This window comes from Pristis pectinata, chromosome 12, assembly GCF_009764475.1.
Source record: "Pristis pectinata isolate sPriPec2 chromosome 12, sPriPec2.1.pri, whole genome shotgun sequence".
Lineage (NCBI taxonomy): Eukaryota > Metazoa > Chordata > Chondrichthyes > Rhinopristiformes > Pristidae > Pristis > Pristis pectinata.
Window position 1 is genome coordinate 20,995,899 of NC_067416.1, and position 20,406 is coordinate 21,016,304.

At 43.0% G+C, this 20,406-nt stretch overlaps 1 protein-coding gene across 1 annotated transcript in view; it reads right to left on the minus strand.

Annotated features, from left to right (window-relative positions):
• cpxm2 (carboxypeptidase X (M14 family), member 2) overlaps window positions 1-20,406 on the minus strand; it is a 129,764-nt gene that overhangs the window by 35,402 nt on the left and 73,956 nt on the right. The window contains 4 exon segments of the mRNA XM_052027340.1: window positions 6,332-6,511; window positions 6,634-6,830; window positions 10,030-10,153; window positions 17,779-17,867. Of these exon segments, the coding sequence (XP_051883300.1) occupies window positions 6,332-6,511; window positions 6,634-6,830; window positions 10,030-10,153; window positions 17,779-17,867 (590 nt within the window).

The window sequence follows — 20,406 nt, forward strand, 5'->3', positions numbered from 1 at the left end:
CAAAACCAGTGAGAGCATAAAAGCAACTGCAAACTCGCAAATTGCATACAAGCTGTTGTTTAAAAATTTCAACAGTGACTTTCACTTCCACTCTTTCAACCATCGCTGGAGTCCCAATCTGTCCTCCAGAGCAGCAGCAAAATGCTACCCCTTTCAGGTGGTCCTCTATTCAGAAAAGACTACATAACACCATGACTGAGAGTGGTGCTGTTATATGAAAGGAATATTTAACCACTATCTCAGCAGGTCCAGCAGCACCTGTGGGCGCACAGGGATCCTGATACAGGATCACAATCTGAAATGTTGACCATCCCTTTGGCACCACAGATGCTGCCTGACCTGCTGAGTTGCTCCAGCAGTTTGATTTTTGCTCCAGGTTACAGCATCTGCAGTGTCTTGTGTCTCCATTTAACCACTAACTTCTTGGGATGTTACCTGAGCTGCATTATAGCACTAGGAATGGCTCAAGTAAAAAAGTCTTTTAAAGGGTTCAACTTTAATGAGGTGGATATTTTACTTATACAGGTGACCCCACATTAGATTAGTTCAGGTAACGGAAATTCACCCTTGCGTAATTCACAATTCACTGCCATAAAATCTGGGATTTGGAATAAAAATTCACCCTTATGAAATTTATGTAAAAAATAAACACAATTTTTTCAACTTGCATTCCTTGACACATGCATAGATGATGTAGCTTCACGTTACAGCAAATCGATAAATACCATTTTCTATGAACGCAACGATTTCCCCCCCCCCCCCCCCCACACATAATGCTGCAGGGGTTGCCTGTACTCAGTTTGGTTCTGTTCTGTCCCCTTGCAGGAAATGAAATTATGAGAACATGAAAGATAAAGGGGCCATCGCACACACTCCTGTTTACATTAACGGTGCTGAAGTCGAGAGGGTTGAAAAGCTTCAAGTTCCTCGAGTGAACATCACCAATAGCCTGTTCTGGTCCAGCCAGGTTAGTTTTTGTTAGGGTTTTTAGTGTAAGGTTTAGATTTTTTAATAAGTTTTTTAAGTAGTCGAGTGGGGCTGGACTGCGCAGGCGCGGCGCGGGCAGCTTAAAAAGGAGAGAAAAAAAACTTCGGAGGACTCGGGCTTCGGTTCGGAGGACTTCGGAGCAGCTAAGTGTTTTCTCTGTTTATCACTTTTATTAGGGTTTTTGGGTGTAAGGGTTAGTTTTTGTTAGGGTTTTTAGTGTAAGGTTTAGATTTTTTAATAAGTTTTTTAAGTAGGAGTGGGGGCTGGACTGCGCAGGCGCGGCGGCGCGGGCAGCTTAAAAAGCAAACAGCCTAGAGAGCGGGCAGCGTCAGAGCGGGCAGCGGAGTGAGTGGCAGCAGAGTGTTCTGGGCTTTGGCTCAAGGGGCTTCGGCGCGAAGGGGCAAGGAGGGTAAGTAGCTGGTAAGTAGGTAAAGGCAAGGTTTAGCTTTTGGTCATTATAGATTTGTAGGTGGGACTAACTAGGGAAAAAAGAAAGGTAGTCAGATGGAGGACATGGTGGTGTGCTGCAGCTGTTTGATGTGGGAACTCGTGGACCCTGTTGCGGTCCAAGATGGCCACATCTGCAGTAAGTGCTTGAGGCTGGACGAACTTCGGCTCAGAGTTGATGAGCTGGAGTCGCAGCTACAAACACTGCGCAGCATAAGGGAGGGAGAGAGTTATGTAGACACAGCGCATCAGGTGACAGTCACCCCCCCTTAGGGTAGGTACATCTGAGGTTCAGGAGGCAGATAGAATGGTGACGGTCAGGGGAGGGAAGAGGAAGAAGAAGTCAGGCAGGCAGACAGGACAGAGAGCCCCGGAGGCTGTTCCCCTCAGTAACAAGTTTTCTACCTTGGAAGCTGTTGAGGGGGATGACCTGCAGGGGCCTAGCTGCAGTTACCAGGTCTCTGGCACTGGGGCTGGTACTGCTGCTCAGAAGGGAAAGGTGGGAAAGAGACATGCGGTAGTGATAGGGGACTCGATAGGGAAACAGACAGGAGGTTCTGTGGCAGTGAGCATGAATCCCGGATGGTATGTTGCCTCCCAGGTGCCAGGGTCCGGGATGTCACTGATCGGGTCCACAGAATTCTTGAGTGGGAGGGAGAGCAGCCAGAAGTTGTGGTCCATATTGGCACCAATGACATAGGTAGGAAGGGGGATGAGGTCCTGAAGAGTGAGTTCAGGGAGCTAGGCAGAAAATTGAGGAACAGGACCTCAAGGGTAGCAATCTCGGGATTGCTGCCAGTGCCACGTGATAGTGAAGGTAGGAATAGAAGGAGGTGGCAGATAAATGTGTGGCTGAGAAGTTGGTGCAGGAGGGAGGGTTTTAGATTTCTGGATCATTGGGATCTCTTCTCGGGAAGGTGGGACCTGTACAGAGAGGACGGGTTACACTCGAACCAGAAGGGGGCCAATATCCTTGCAGCGAGATTTGCTAAGGTGGTACAGGAGGGTTTAAACTAGTTTGTGAGGGGGAAGGGAACCGGAGGAGTAGGTCAGAGGAAGAAGGGAATGGGGAAAAGTTAGATCAAACAGGCAGAGAGGCTTTGGGGAAGGAGAAGCAGAATACAGGCTGTAAAAGTAGTAAGGTAGATGGACTGAAGTGTGTTTACTTAAATGCAAGAAGGGTCAGGAATAAGGGGGATGAACTGAGGGCTTGGATAAGTATGGGGGACTATGATATCGTGGCTATTACTGAGACGTGGCTGACGTCAGGAGAGGAGTGGATATTGAATATTCCTGGTTTTCGATGTTTTAAGAGGGATAGGGAAGGGGGAGAAGAGGTGGAGGGGTGGCGATACTGGTCAGGGACACTGTTACGGCTGTGGAAAAAGATGGATGTTGTAGAAGGATCATATCTAGAGTCCGTATGGGTGGAGTTAAGGAACAAGAAAGGAGCAGTTACTCTACTAGGAGTATTCTATAGGCCCCCCCGGTAGCAGTAGAGATATAGAGGAGCAGATTGGCAGGCAGTGTTTGGAGAGAAGCAGAAATAACAGGGTTGTTATAATGGGAGACTTCAACTTCCCAAATATAGACTGGAACCTGCTTAGTGCCAAAGGTTTAGATGGGACAGAATTTGTTAAATGTGTCCAGGAGGGATTCCTGACGCAGTATGTTGACGGGCCGACTAGAGGGAATGCCATGTTAGATCTAGTTTAGGAAATGAACCGGGACAGGTGAAGGATCTATTGGTGGGTGAGCATTTGGGGGACAGTGACCATTGCTCCATAACCTTTAAAATTGTCATGGACAGGGACAGGTGCAGAGAGGACAAGAGGTTTTTCAATTGGGGAAGGGCTAACTACGAGGCTATAAGGAGAGAACTTGGGAGTGTAAATTGGGATGTCCTTTTTGAAGGAAAATGTACCATGGGGATGTGGTCGATATTCAGGGATCTTATGCAGGATGTTAGGGATAAATATGTCCCGGTGAGGCAGAGAAGGAATGGCAGGGGTGAAGGAACAGTGGGTGACGAGAGAGGTGGAACGACTTGTTAGGGAGAAGAAGGTAACATACGTGAGGTATAAGCAGCAAGGTTCAGACAGGGCCCGTGAGGAATATAGGGTAGCGAGGAAGGAACTTAAGAAAGGGCTGAGGAGAGCTAGAAGGGGACATGAAAAGGCTTTGGCTAGTAGGGTTAAGGAAAATCCCAAGGCCTTTTTCAAGTACGTGAAGGGTAGGAGGATGGCTAGGGTGAAGGTAGGTCCGATTAAGGACAAAGGTGGGAGAATTTGCCTGGAGGCGGCGGAAGTGGGAGAAGTTCTGAATGAGTACTTCTCTTCGGTATTCACCAGGGAGAGGGGTCTTGATGATGCGGAAGGGAGTGCTGGTAGGGGTAATGTTCTCGAGGTTGTTGATATCAAGAGAGAGGATGTGTTGAAGTTGTTAAATAATATTAAGACAGATAAATCTCCGGGGCCTGACGGGATTTTCCCCAGGCTGCTTCGAGAGGCTAGGGAGGAGATTGCTGAACCGCTGGTAAGGATCTTTGAGTCCTCGTTGTCTACGGGGGTGGTGCCGGAGGATTGGAGGGTTGCGAATGTGGTCCCCTTGTTCAAAAAAGGTAATAGGGATAGGCCAGGGAATTACAGACCGGTGAGTCTCACGTCTGTGGTGGGTAAGCTGTTAGAAAGGATTCTAAGGGATAGGATTTATGAACACCTAGAGAATCATGGACTGATTAGGGACAGCCAGCATGGCTTTGTGAAGGGAAGATCTTGCCTCACAAGTCTGATAGAGTTCTTTGAGGAGGTGACCAGGAAGATTGATGAGGGCAGTGTGGTGGATGTGGCTTACATGGATTTTAGTAAGGCATTTGATAAGGTTCCTCATGGTAGGCTTCTTCAGAAGGTCAGAGGCCGAGGGATCCAAGGAAGCTTGGCTGTGTGGATTAGGAATTGGCTTGCATGTAGAAAGCAGAGGGTTGTGGTGGAAGGAGTGCCCTCAGGATTGGAAGGCAGTGACTAGTGGTGTCCCGCAGGGATCGGTTCTGGGACCTCTACTTTTTTGTGATATTTATAGATGACTTAGATGAGGGGGTGGAGGCTGGGTTAGTAAGTTTGCGGACGACACTAAGATAGGCGGTGTTGTGGATAGTGTGGAGGGCTGTCGGAGCTTACAGAGGGATATTGATAGGATGCAGAGCTGGGCTGACAAGTGGCAGATGGAGTTCAATCCGGAGAAGTGTGAGGTGGTACACTTTGGAAGGACAAACTCCAGGGCAGAGTACAGGGTAAACGGCAAGGTACTTGGCAGTGTGGAGGAGCAGAGGGATCTGGGGGTTCATATTCACAGTTCGTTGAAAGTTGCCTCACAGGTGGAAAGAGCAGTTAAGAAGGCCAATGGGATGTTGGCTTTCATAAGTCGCGGGATTGAGTTTAAGAGCCGCGAGGTTATGATGCAGCTTTACAAAACTCTCGTTAGGCCACATTTAGAGTACTGTGTTCAGTTCTGGTCGCCTCATTATAGGAAGGATGTGGAGGCGTTGGAGAGGGTGCAGAGGAGATTTACCAGGATGCTGCCTGGATTGGAGGGTATTGAATATGAGGAGAGGCTTAAGGTGCTAGGGCTTTATTCACTGGAAAGGAGGAGGATGAGAGGAGACATGATAGAGGTATATAAAATATTGAGAGGAATAGATAGAGTAGACAGTCAGCGCCTCCTTCCCAGGGCACCAATGCTCAAGACGAGAGGTCATGGCTTTAAGGTTATGGGTGGGAGGTTCAGGGGAGATGTCAGAGGGAGGTTTTTCACCCAGAGAGTGGTTGGTGCATGGAATGCACTGCCTGGGGTGGTGGTGGAGGCAGATACATTGAACAGGTTCAAGAGCTTGTTGGATAGGCATATGGAGGAACATGAGATAGAGGGATATGCGGGAGGAAGGGGTTAGGTAGTGTGAGGGTGGTCTGATGGACGGCACGACACGGTGGGCCGAAGGGCCTGTTTTGTGCTGTATGGTTCTATGGTTATGCCATGGCCAAGAGAGCTCACCAGCGCCTCTACTTCCTCAGAAGGCTAAAGAAATTTGGCATGTCTTTTTTGACCCTCACCAATTTTTATCGATGCACCATAGAAAGTATCCTATCCAGATGCACCACGGCTTGGTATGGCAACTGCTCTGCCCAAGACTGCAAGAAACTGCAAAGAGTTGTGGACACGGCTCAGCACATCACAGAAACCAGCCTCCCCTCCGTGGACTCTGTCTACACTTCTTGCTACCTCAGTAAAAAGCCAACATAATCAAAGACCCCACCCACCCCGGACATTCTCTCTTCTTCCCCCTCCCTTCCAGCAGAAGACACAAAGTCTGAAAGCACATACCACCAGGCTTAAGAATGGTTTCTATCCCACTGTTATAAGACTGCTGAACAGTCCCCTGGTACGATAAGCTGGACTCTTGACCTCACAATCTACCTTGTTACGGCCTTGCACCTTATTGTCTGCCTGCACTGTACTTTCTCTGTAACTGTAACATTTTATTCTGCATTTTGGTATTGTTTTCCCTTATACTACCTCAATGAATTGTTGAAATGAAATGATCTGTATGGATGGCATGCAAAACAAGTTTTTCATGGTACCTCGGTACATGTGACAATAATAAACCAATTTACCAATTTAAATCGGAGCAGCAGGCTATTTGGCCCTTCAAGCTTGCTCTACCATGCAATATGATTATGACTGATCCTCGATCTCAATACCAGCTTTCCGGCTCTCCCCATACCCCTTGATGTCTTTTTTGTCCAAAAGTCACATAATAATCTTTATTTACTAACAATTTATCAGTGTAAATAGCACACACAAATTACTTTACACATGACTTGTATGTATATGGATGACTCACAGTGGTGTTTTCGGATAAATACCACTCAGGGATTGGTAGATGATGATTATTCACTTTCTTATACCCCCATCTGTGTTCCTCTCCTTCCCAAAAAATAGAATTGAGATCAGGAAAGTTGTGATTGATGTCAATGCCATCGTGAGTCCAACGTCCCAAAGACCAGCCTGCCAATTCTGAACCCTGAAAAGCAACACAATAAGAATGATCATATTCAAACATATATAATTGGAAATCTGGGATTATTTTACTTGATGTGAATGGCTGGAGAGAGCAACATAAAAAGAAGTTAAATGAAAACTTACCATCTCAAAAGACTTCTCATAACCATCCGGGTTAATAGAAGGTAACAGATGGATCCTTGTCTCCTCTACAAGGTGCTTGATCCGTGGATTTCCTGCCAAGTATGCCTGACACATGAACTGCATCAGTAAGAGGAGTAGCTCACGCCCAAGCACTTCATTGCCATGAGCTCCTGAAGAGTAATGGAATTCAGGCTCACCTAGTTCAAACACAGTCAAGAATTACCTCATACACAACTAAAAAGAATAAACCCATAACTTACCCCACATCAACACAATCTTCCTACCTCAGCAATACAATCAATGGGCTATCAGTGGTTACTTGATCCAGAAAACTCTTACATGCAAAACAAACCATACTGGATTAAGTTTCAGAGAGTATAAACTGTTCCCCCTTCTTTACATTTTGAGTTCTGATTGGGTGACTCTTCATTCACTTTCTCCATTGTCACCTATTTAAAAACCTCGTAATACAGATCATCAGGTCATGGGGATTATTGGCTTTCAGTCTCACTGATTCCTCCAATTTTTTTAAACTAATGGCTATTACTTTCAGCTCCTCTTCCTTTTAGACGTTGCCCTTATCTACTTCTGGGAGATGTTTTTTGTGTCTTTCTTGTGGTACTAATAGTATTTAGGCTGGGATGACTTCATTGGAAGAACTCACATCTACTGAGATTAAATGCTTTAAGAGGTTAGTCATGGCTAGAATTAACTCCTGCCTAAGCAAGGACCTACTGCCACAACAGGTCTACAGTGGATGCAATCTCACTGGCTCTTCACTTGGCTTTGGAGCACCTAGACAACAGTAAAACCTACGTCAGACTGCTGTTTATCGATTACAGCTCGGCGTTCAACACCATCATCCCCTCAGTATTAATCAACAAACTTCAAAACCTGGGCACCTCCCTCTGCAACTGGATCCTCAACTTCCTCATCAGGAGACCACAGCCAGTGCGGATCGGTAATAACATCTCCTCCTCACTGACAGTCAACACAGGCGCACCTCAAGGATGTGTGCTTAGTCCACTACACTCATGATTGCGTGACTAAGCACAGCTCAAATGCCACCCATAAATTTGCGATGACAGCACTGCTGTTGGCAGAATCTCAGATGGGAGAACACACAACAGTCCTCATTGAGGGGTCAGCGATGGAGAGGGTGAGCAGCTTCAAGTTCCTGGGCATCGACATCTCAGAGGATCTATCCTGAGCCTGACACATTGATGCAATCACAAGAAGGCATGCCAGCAGCTGTACTTCATTAGGAGTTTGAGGAGATTTGGTATGTCACCAAAGACTCTTGCAAATTTCTACAGATGTATGGCGGAGAGCATTCTGACTGGTTGCATCACAGCCTAGTATGGAGGCTCCAATGTGCAGGATTGAAAGAGGCTGCAGAGAGTTCTAGACTCAGCCAGCTCCACCACAGGCACAACCCTCCCCACCATTGAGAACATCTTCAAGAGGCTGTGTCTCAAGAAGGCAGCATCCATCATTAAGGACCCTCCCTATCCAGGACATGCCCTCTTCTCATTAGTACCATCAGGGAGGAGGTACAGGAGCCTGAAGACCCACACTCAATGTTTCAGGAACAGCTTCTTCCCCTCCACCATCAGATATCTGAATGGTCCAGGAACCCATGAACTCTACCTTGTTATTCCTCTTCTGTACTATTTATTTTCTGGTAACTGATAGTAATTTTTTTATGCTTTGCACTGTACTGCTGCCTCAAGTATCTCAGTGATAATAAACTTGATTCTGATTCTGAAAACTAACTGCATACTTACAGAAGGACAACACAGACTTTATGCCATTTAAAAGCACAAGCAGCAAGGTTGGGAACACGGTGGGTAATTTCCCACGCTCCTTTTTAAACTGCATCTCCATCTGCTTACTACTATGTTAAATAGACTTTATTGCTTGAAATTTTTGATTCTTTCATAAAATGGTGTCAATCTTCCTAGTTGCTCATCACAAATAATTGTATGAAATCTTTTTTTTCAATGATCAGGTGTGCTTATCACGTACAATATGCTTTTCTTCTGCTGGAGTCACATTTAGCGGGATATAATGTCTGATTTATTTTCAAGTAATTGAAGTCTCAGTTCAATAAGATTTCACCTGTATGTTCAGAAACTCTTCAGACTGAGGTCAATTAATGTTTCTTGTTGCATCGACTTTCCTGACGTTTACTTCTCGGGCAATCCTGTGCAATAGTTTGGAAAATGCACTGGATAAATGTTTGTCAGTCATATGGGTATAGGATTTCTGTTATGCCTGGGGAAGGCAGAAATGGGCTTGCACCTGTAATTGGTGTGAGTTGGACAAGCACATGGTAATGGTACAGAAGGGGACATTCCCAGTCTTCTCAGTGTAAGAGCAGAGAGTTACTGGCCTGCTGAAATTATCGGTCTTCCGTGGCCTAACCTCCTTAAAGGAGGTCACTCCAAAAAGGAAAGGAAAATACTTAATACTTTAATTTCTGAGGTGCAGGAATGCTCTTCCACGTACAAACAAAACATTGCTAACTGCAGCCACCTGACCTTTTGCCTGCCATCCCACTCCCAGGACCTACCAGCAAGTCAGTTTGATGTCAAAATCAGTCACGTCCAATCAGTGTTCAGCTGGGACCCACAGCTCCATGATTCAATGCAACTAAAGTCCAATGATCCATAATGCTTGGGTAGTTTGATCAAGCAGCCTGTTTCACATTTATTCTCTGAACTCTACTCCCTTCACATTTTATTCACATCCTCAGCTGCCATGGAACAACTGCCAGACCTCCTGGGTACTTGGTTGTGAGCAGACTAGGTCAACTGCTGCTAAGTGACACCTGGGCAACTTCTTGGGTGGTATTGAGAGAGGAGACCTGAGCTGGTTGCCAAACATGAGAGTTGGACCACTTGCTGAATGAGTGAATAATTCTATTTTGGTACCTATTGGTATTGGTGTTGGTATTGGTTTATTATCGTCACTTGTACCGAGGTACAAGTGACAATAATAAACGTGTCTTACAAACCGATCGTACACGTCAATTCATTACACAGTGCAGTTACACTGAGTTAGTGCAAAATGCATTGATGTAGTACAGGTAAAAACAGTAACAGTACAGAGTAAAGAGTCATAGCTACAGAGAAAGTGCAGTGCAATAAGGTGCAAAGTCACAACAAATTTAAAGAAAGTGTTAAAAATGATTGTCCAAATCAAGAGGACAGCCACTGCATGAATGTTCAAATATTTCTAAAAGCTTATTATGGGAACATATTTTTCAGGTATGTTTTATGCCTGGGGTATTTCATTAGCAAGCAATACTTCTGACAAACATTATCTGTGATAAAGAAAACACTATCTTAGAAAAGGAATGAGAAACTCCATTCCAGAGGATATAAATCTTACCAACTTCATGCTCTCCTGGATTATCTGAGATCTCGATGGCATACAGTTTCATTCCTTGATAGCTTTTGCCAATGTTGTAGATCCTAGTAATGTTTGGACACTGCTCATTAACCATCTTCATCATCTGGTCAACAAAATGTACAATCAGTGAGAATGAGTGGTTGGTCCTGATAGCATCACAACAAGTTGGAGATTCCACAGAGTGGCATTGGATCATTATTCTTTCAGATTTTCTCCTACAGCTCAACTAATTTGTGTGCACTCTGAAACTGCTTCTGAAGACCATCATTGCCTCCAAACAATTTGAATTTACACATGACTACTAAACTACTACTAGGCAGGGTGGCACAGTAGCACAGCTGGTAGAGCTGCTAACTCACAGCTCCAAAGACTTGGGTTCAATCCTGATCTCCAGTGCTGTCTGTGTGGAACTGCACATTCTCCTTGTGTGGAGTTTGCACATTCTCCGTGTGACTCTCTGGGTTTCTGCATAGTGCTCCAATTTCCCTCCCACAACACAAAGACAAGCAGAGTGGTAGGTTAAATGGATATTGTAAATTGTCCCTAGTATGTAGATGACTGATAGAACTTTGGAGTATTTGGTGGGGGGGAGGGGGCAGCAGGTGGTTGATGGCAAAATAGGGTCAGGGTAAGATTAATGTAAAAAAAAGGTGCTTAATGGTCAGTTTTGTCACACTACCCAGAAAATTGTAATACGATATAAAATTCTTTTTTACGGAATTTATGTGAAAGAAAGGTAAATAAACACATGTAGCGGCTGCTACCGCGACGTGAAAGCAAGACGCTAGTCGGTGGGCTGCAGAACAAAAACCGATCTATTTTCCTGCTTTGCGCGGGCCTTTTAAGAGGAACGGTTCCCACCCACCGAAAAAGGAAATGATGTATGCGCTATGTCATCAAACTTTTCCCGCGTGCGGGTTCTCCCCGCCGCTCGGGGAAGACGAAGGCCCAATGCCATCTTGGGCCTCGCCGCTCCGACGACGCGCGACCCGACCGCCAAGCCGGTTCGCTTGCTCGAACGGTGAGTCGCTGCACACACATATTTCTTTCAACTTGCATTTCTTGACACATGCTCAGATCAAGTGACCAGTTTTTGAAGACCACAAATGCTCTGAAGTAAAATGTCAGATACAATTCATAAGGGACTTAGATAACTATTTGAAAGAACAAAGATTGCAGGACTGTGGGGCACAACTGAGAGTGCAAGACTAATTGGACATTTCTTCAAGAGAATGAACTGAATCTCAATGTAGCATCTTCTGTGCTACACTACATCATAATTCTATGACTTGTTGGAATTTTTTTATTTGCCTCGAAGGTTTTCAGTCGAACATAATGTTTTTATTTCTGCCACTCAAATTAGAGTTTTATTCCTCATGAACCAAACCAATGTGTGCCTGTCATATACAGACATGCACTCCCTAGCTAAAATTAATGGTAGAGCTCACTGAAACAGAGTGAATATTTGATATGGCCAATCAAATCATTCCTTCATGCATTTGTAAAGAGAAGTTAACAAGCTCTAGTTGCAGTTTAAGTTAATTTTGTAATATGGGACCACACTGTGGCCAGATATTGATATAAATAGATGCCTAATACAGATAATTATTCAGTTAATTTTGTCATGTTTGTTAACATTGCCATTTTAAATGCAGGTATATTGTGATCAGCTTCTGGTGAATGTCTCAAAATTGTTTTTTTCATCTATTTGCACTTTGCAGAGGTCACTCAGTAAAACATACTTGCTTAAAGAAAATTGTTCTTATTATTTCAACATTTATGAAATTACATTTTGCCACATTGAGAAGTAAATTAAGTTTAATTGCTTCCAATTTGAAATTATTCCTGTAGTTCCTTTGTATATGAGCAGTTTTCCAGATGAACATAGTGAGTTCAAAGGCATTCAAATCCTCTTCACATTGAAAATCTGCTGCTCATCTGGAATAATTCTGCCTAACAATGTCTCTTCAAGCTTAACTGATCAACATAAAGAACAGATGAAAATGTAATATTTTACTCATTCTAACTCAATCTGAACAAACTTCAGAAGTCATGGCATATGGTTACCAAAGCCAAGATTTCCACTTTAGATTTTTTTTTGACCCTTGCGGTGGTTAAATGCATGATTAAATACCCTGAGATTATACTGTGGGTACTGTTATGGCAATTAATGCTAGAATGCCAGGGCTATTGCTTTAATTTCACCTGGAGGCATACTCATGCTTTTAATATGAGGCCGATGAACATATCAAAAACAAGCCTGGAAATTGTTCTAGATAGGGATTAACTGAGTTATTACTCTGTGTGTGTGTGTGTGTGTGTGTGTGTGTGTATGAGAGGTATGAAAGTGGGAGCAATGTGCACATTTTTCAGTTCTTGACCACAAGTTAACTTGTGTGCCATTTCTTCTACATGAAGCGTGAGCCAATATAAAGGGAACGGCATTCATTCAGCCTCTAAATCAGGTACAAACTACAGTTACATGGGATGTGCCAGGCAGCCAGAAATCTGGCAGCTTGGCAATAAAGTTCTGCAGGTTGGTAATATGCTTAGAGGGAGCAGTGGGATAGCTGTCATTTACCTAAAGCAAAACACCAAGGGATAGGAAATGTGCTCATTTCACCACTATTCTCACCTTCCACAATGCAGGAAATGAATGTCATGCATTGCATTTAAACAGTGTGCTGACTCTCCTTTACTCATTGGCTTACTTTAGAGACAATGAACCAGAAGTTCACTGGACCAATAACTGTGATGAGCCTTTCCAAGTACAAGGTATTGAGCGGAATTCATTAAGTGTTTAGGATGGAGAAACATAATAGTAAAACTCTTGATAATATGCCGCCCGACTATTCAGAAATCCTAACGTTTCGGCTTCTGGCACCAGATGATGTTGCCCGAGATCCCCTGAAACTCACCAGAGCCCCAGTTCTCACACTCCAATGAAACTCATCAGGGCTCCAGCTCCCTTGAAACTTAACAGGTTCACCTGAAAATTTATTAAAATACTCTGTAACATCTAAAAAAGGCTAATTAAAAGTGTGTGAGCATATTAACAGGACTAACATCCAATAGTGCAGAAAATCTGCCAGTATAGCACCACCAAAGTCTGAGCATGCCAGATTTTTGGAGATTCGCTTGAAGGCCAATTGGTCCCTTGTGCCTGCCCTAACATTCAATAAGATGATCTTCTATCTCAACACCACTTTCCTGCAATAACCCCTATCTCCCTTGATCACCTTAATGTAAAAAAGAGAATGAATTTCATTGTATCATAAAATCCTTCACTGCCTCAGAGTAAAATGCCAATCATTAACAAATGAGGTACAGAGAAACTTATTCACTCATAAGGTCATAAAAATACAACATTTTCTACCCTTGGGGTTTATGGATGTCCAGTTGCTGAGCATATTCAAGTCTAAGATTGAAAGATGTTTGGGTACAAAGTGAATCAAGGGATGATGGAATCTGTTCACAATTAGTATTCCCGGTTTCTGGCAGTCAGAATCCAATTTTCCTTAATAGGTAATGGCTGCCTTTAAGTGTTATGGGTAGCTAATATTAAACTCTCCATTCCCTTCTCCTCCCCCCCAGCACCCAAAGCTGAATAAGTATGGCCAATGAATTGTGTAGCCAGGGCTGACTGCATGATTAACAGTTAAAGTAAAGCCTGTTATCTACGCTGACTTTGAATAGCAGAAGCAGTTTGCCTCATGCTCTTTTGGCCATGATCCAATTTGCAGACCAATTAACTTCAGATGATGTAAAGGAGGAAAATATAGTCTTTATATTTGTCTTTAGTCATCAGTTTACCAGGAGCCAAAAATGCTTTAATTCAACTGTCTTACTTTCCTAATAAATTACACAAGATGACATATTAAACATGCCTTTTTTGAGAGTTTCATGTACAGTTAGGCGCATGAAAAAGCAACGTAATTATTGTAACCCACCTTTTCGGGTTGTGCTGCATTGAATTGCATGCACTGAAAGTAAACCAGCATTTTTAACTAGCATAATGTTGGTATGATGGAAATGTTAGGGCAAAACAAAAAGTTTGAACTAAATTGCAGAGATTAAACAATTGTCAATCTGCTGGTGAGAGAGAAACTCTTGGCAAAGTCATGGCATGTCTTAGATATTTGCAGCCTTTGGTCTATTCTGACTTTACCTGCATATAGCATGAGTAATTATGAGCAATTGTGAACTGATTCATGTGTTAATGCACAGCATTAAAAGTATATGTTTTTGAACTGGATTGTATACTAACATACAGAGCATTACATAGCAGATGTTCCTTGTCTGCCTTAGAAACCTTGAAGGAAATTATATTTCTTTTATATAATACAGATGTTCTCAAAGTTTGTGAATTCACAGTATTTGTATCAGTATTTAAAATAACAAGGTTGGTTGGGGAGTTCAGATTAAAACATAACAACCATAAAGATAATAGTAGTCGTAATTTCCACAAAATATAACATTCTCAGTGTGCTTATATTGCCCCTTTGATTAGAACTATTTATACTATTTTAATGCATAAACAATTTTTTTTTACCTTTAAGGGATAATAAACTATCGTTAGAACAATCAAAAGTTACAAATAGCACTCTTTATATGACCATATCAAAATGGTAATTAAATTTTATAGGTTAGGCAAGCTTAAAGTAGCTTGACCATTAGATCATGACTATATTAGATCATGATTAATGTCTGTGGAATGTGCTCGATTCTAACACAGTTTATCTACATTGTCTTGGTTTAGCTTATGCAGCACATAATGTAATTTATCCATGGTAAAGCAATAAATTCTTCTATTCTACTTAATTTTCAGTCAAGTTCTTAATTCACCTATTAAGCTGCACTGTAAAACATAAAATGGTTAAACATTTAGCAAGGTAGTGCCCAGTGATTCAGTATGTAAATGTAATCCTGCAGCAGGTCCAGCGGCTGGTTGGTTAAACATTTAGCAAGGTAGTGCCCAGTGATTCAGTATGTAAATGTAATCCTGCAGCAGGTCCAGCTGCTGGTGGCAAACACACAGCTGTCTCTCTGTCAATGCCACACAAACATTTCAACTGCCTGACAGAGGAAACCAGTTCTGTAGGTTCTGAGAACACCTTCTAGACTGGCCTGCACAGCTGACTGGTGATGGATGAAGACTAATACCAGATAGAAACGTAACACAGGCATGGATGGTAGGGAGAGGGAGGCTCAGTGTTGTTCCACAACAGCTGCACAGTAGCACAAAAATATTTTTGATTCCGAGTTGCTATTCACAATTTCCTGTTCTTCTTTTATCTATCAACATGGTCATTAGTACCATGTGAAGTCTAGACTGCAGATTAAAAGGAAATATTTTCCTCAGACCAGTAGAAATACAGTACAGAGTTTTAGGAAAAACAGATAAGATTGAATCATTAACTCCTTCAGAAAGGAACTTAGTAAATATCCGGCTATGAACAGGAATTGGAGATTATGGAAACAGATTGAGATTCAGATAGTCAAATGTATGGTATATTGTATGCACTGGTTTCAGAATTGCCTGGAGGTGGCTGGATATTGGACAAGGCTGAGGAGGTACTGTCTATGGACAGCACCTGACCAAAGTTGAAAAGTTGAAATGATTAGAGAAACAAAGGACTGCGGATGCTGGAATCTAGACAAAAAACACAATGATGCTGGAGGAACTCAGCAGGCCAGGTAGCATCCGTGGAGAAAAGCAGGCGGTCAACGTTTCAGGTCAGGACCCTTCTTCAGGACGTTGACCACCTGTTTTTCACCATGGATGCCGCCTGGCCTGCTGAGTTCCTCTAGCATTATCCTGTTTTTCAGTTGAAATTATTATTCTGAACCACTGCTAAGCAAACTTCAGGAATCAGGGAACAAATGTTCAAGACCTTTCTTTAGGCACTGCAGAAATGGTAGGCCTTGAAATTATGCTCCAATGGGCAAGTAAAGTCAGCCAGCATGGCCCACTGCAAAATGCCTCACACACAACTGAACAGACCTTGAACAAAGATGCACACACAAAGGCCTTTCTTAACCCCTCTTCTGCCATTTGGACTGAAAGAGCAGAGTATAAAATAGCCAGTATAAAGAGGTGAAGTAGAGGGGCGGGACAAGGGCTGGTGAGCAAGAGGTGATCTGGGTGAGGAGTGGTAGATTGGCAAATGGAGTCAGGTGGGGGAGGGAAGGATGGAGACTGTAATTGAGGCTGGGAGATGATAGGTGAATGCAAAAGAGCACTGGAGATTATGGATGATGATAAGAAAGGATGATGAAGAGGAACTAGATAAGGGAGGTATGGTGTGATAATCTTTACATTTTCAGTTCAGATTTTGACCCAAAATGTCAACTGTCATTTCTCTCCACAGATGGTGCCAGACCCGCTGAATTTCTCTAGAAGTTTATTTTTAGTTTTGAGATTAAGATCTGGACTCCATTGGGCAGGGCCAGGCTCTCCCATGCATAAGCACAGGAGACCCTGGAACACTTTGGAATTCTTTGAGATAGACACTATGAGTATTTGAGCAATTAAGTTCTGTCACTAAACAAACTAAACATTGTGTTCCACAAAAGCATTGGCATTCTCTTTCATGATCTTATTTTGTGGAAAATCTGCTTTCCTTTTCCAACCTGAAGTGTCTAATTCTGGTGCAATTGGATTCTGAAGGTGCCAAATGTTGTTTATAACTGAGCAAAATGCTCATCCTTCACTTGTTCCCTGGATGGTGATGAGGAGCAGGGGCCTGTATTGTCTGTCACTTGCTAACCTGATGCCAACTGCCAGTGCACCAATGCTGTCACAGTTTAGTTCACTCAGTGGGCCCAGGTTGGGATTCTACCTCGAAATCTCTGATCCCTGTGGGTCAGTCACACAATACATTTGCCAAATGATCCAGCAGTTGGATGGCTGGTGGACAAGTCAAAACTTTCCAAAGCCCTAGTTCATTAATTATCTGCAATTGGGTGCAGAATTCCAGGTAACAACAATCCCTGAAGCAGCATGTAAGAGGCAGTCCACTCGAGGTTTGCTGAATATTTCTTCTTACACAAGTAAAAACTTCATCTGGAATTTCTTAAATTCACTCTTGCATCAGGCAGTTCAGCTGCTAAAGCAACTTACTTACGATCTCTTCATTAGAAAGTACTTTGGAAAATAAGTTACATATTTTAAAATCAGAACACAAAATACCAGCAAGTGCATAATTGGTACAAGTACTCTAATGTATTAGACACTAGATTTAAACATTGACTGGATTAATTCTTTCAGATAAAAACACTTCACTCGTTTCAGACCTTCACCAAATACCAGCTTCTGAAAAATAGCACAACATTCATCCCATCAAGTCTATGGCAGCTCCCAGAGCAATCCCATTCCCCAGCCCCCGCCAATTTTCCTGCAACCCACTCTTACATGTCCATCAATTCCACCACGGTTTTCCTACCAACCATCTATAATAGGGGTGATTCATAACAGCCAATTAGCCTACCAACCAGCACGTCTTTGGGACGTGGAGGAAACCAAAGTACCCAGGGGAAACCAATGTGGTCATAGAGAGCATGTGCACACAGACTGGAGGTCTGGACTGAACTTGGGTCTCTGGAGCTGTGAGGCAGCAGCACTACCTGCATACCATTGTGTCACCCTCACATTACTCAAGTTAAATAAACCTACTGGAGCACTGATTCTCCTCCCTTCTAGTAGGTCTGCAAAGATCATATTCCTACCTGTCTCATTTCCTTGTAACTGTGATGTTTGAAATCAAGCTCATCTGTTGTGGTGACTTCATTTCGCCTGTGGTAGTAATTATTAGGATCTAAAAATAAACGAAATACAGATATAAGGCTTGATTTAGTTAAGCTTATAAACATTCTCAGGAACTACAGGCATAAAATGGGTGCAACGAGACCTTTTTCCAGGAAATAGGTTGTGGCCATTCATTGGGCTTCAGGTAGTTGCTTAAAATCAGTGTTAGATCCTGATACATGCAAATGATGGACTTCATGACCGTTTAAGAAATTTGGCTATAGTGAACAGGGCTGGTGATGTGACAATCTTATTCAAATTCTGCAGATGGATTGAGAACTAAAGGCAAGGTCTTTTAGATTTCAAAAAGTAAAATTTATTTTAAAAAGTAAATTTTCCTCTCTAGACTTCATTCAACTCAGAAGTCCTTACAATCACCCCTGTTCCTCTCTGTGCCACTGACAACTCTGGGTCTCATCTTTATGTCATTACAACTCCAGGCACATGCCCAATACTCTGTTAAATTGAAATGCAAACCTACGGAGACACAACAGGCACGGGCAGCTCGAGCAGAAGGGGCCCAATTTCAGGCTGGAAAGGTCTATTGGTTGGGCTCATGCCACCTAGAATTAATACAGATAAATTTCAAGTCAGGCTGGAGGAACTGAGTAAAAGGATGAGGAGATAGAGGAATCAAGTCACAAAGAGGGTGTAATGTGAGTAATGGTGTTAGAACTGCCAAAAAGTAAACAAATTACATAGAGCTAGGACTTGCTGGGAAACATCAGCGAACAGCCATAACTGTCATAAAAGTCAACAACTGAATGAGGGCAGGAACTGGCTGGGATCCACTGGCAGTTACCCAACTGCACTCCAAAGATGGATGCTACATGGAGCACTGCAAGGAACGCAAGTTTGCAGAATTCCCCAGAACTAGCACTGGAGAATCTGCACTTTGAATGTCCAAGACTAGTCCAAAATAGACCAGTAAGCATAACATAACATATTCTTTTCAATGAATTGTGTTTGCTTTAATGTTTTTCAATTATTTAAAGGCAATTAGGTGATTTAAAAAATACTTAATCACTTTGAAACAGACTGAATTGTTTAATTGACGTTTAAAAGCTTTTGAGTTCTTCTCAATGTTAACCTGCTGCAAGTACCGTGGGCCCATTGAAATGAATGGGCAAAATCAGATGCCTGGAGAAAGATGTGAAGCTACTTATTTGATTCCATTAAGTTAGATTGAATGTGTTTTTATGTGAGTGTGTGTTTATTTTTACCCAGTGATTTTGTTAAACAGTTTACCTCGGGTCCCAGGTAATTATACTGAGACAGGGCTGCTCTGCTCTGCTCTGCGGTGCCTTTGCCCACATCAATGACCTGGGATGGGGCTCCCAGTGCAAGACTGTACCTGGGACTGTGCTGGAAGAAAGAGTGTGGTCCAGGGTAGGTGGCCAGCAAACTTGGGGCTGCAGAAGACCTGCCTCAATAATGCATCTTGAAGCTTCATGGTGCACCTATTACTTCGACCACATTATTGAAAAATGCACATTGAATGGAGCGAAATGTAACCATGATAATTTCAGGTCCATTTTACATCACTCCAGAAACTCAACTAGGCTCTCCCCAGAGTCATCTGGATTGGCATGCCTGGCGCAAGTTCATTATCAGACTGGCACTGTGGGTCATTCTCATTGCAGCATTCCCAGAGAGAGAAATTAGTTCACTGTCCCAAACACTAACATAAGTCCCATACATTGGGCCCCAACCCCTACCCACAGATATCAACCCCAAACTCCCCCCAAGATTGATGCTTTTATGACCCCAATTCCCCAGTGTCCCAACCCTCTAATAACCCGATAACCTGGATTCCCCATTGCCAATGATGGAAGCCCCAACCCTCCTGATCTCCATCTGCCCCTCTTACCCTAAGCCCCAATGCTCGGTTGTGTCCCTTCAGATCGCCAGATGCCAACTGGGCTTCAACCACCAGCCCACTTCTCCCAGTCCCAAGCTCCAGATCTGCCCTTAATCCCAGGTAGTGCAAATATAATGCTGGTTCATTGAACCAGACCCTGACCAAAAATGACCAAACTAATGCACCATGCAAAACCAAACAGAATTTTGTTTATGCCACTCTGCAGTTTTGTGGCCTGTGTCCTCATTTTACATGTACCAGGTGACCTACTGTACACTTCCAGTATTTTCTGTTTATAGTTTCAGTTTCCAGTTTTTGCATCTCGTCCTTGTTACTTCATCCAACTAATATGCCTTCAATTCACACCTTTTTCTTTGATTCTCGTATTACAAATCTAAATCCTACCATTCTTTCCCACAAACCCCTGCTTGAATCTCTTCAAACAGCTCTTTCTCCCTGCTGCAACACTGAAAAAACCTACATAAGATCCTCTGTTACTGTGAGTTATGTTTTATAGCTCTTCATCTTCTTCAATTTTTCTGCAGCATCTGATACAGTCAACCACACAGTTCCCATCTAAGGACCTCCTTCGTTGCCTCGTGAAGTGGGGTACCTTTTCTAAGTTCCTCTCTAATACATCAGGTTACCGTCAAAACATTCCCTGCAATGGTTTTCCTCTCAATTAAAC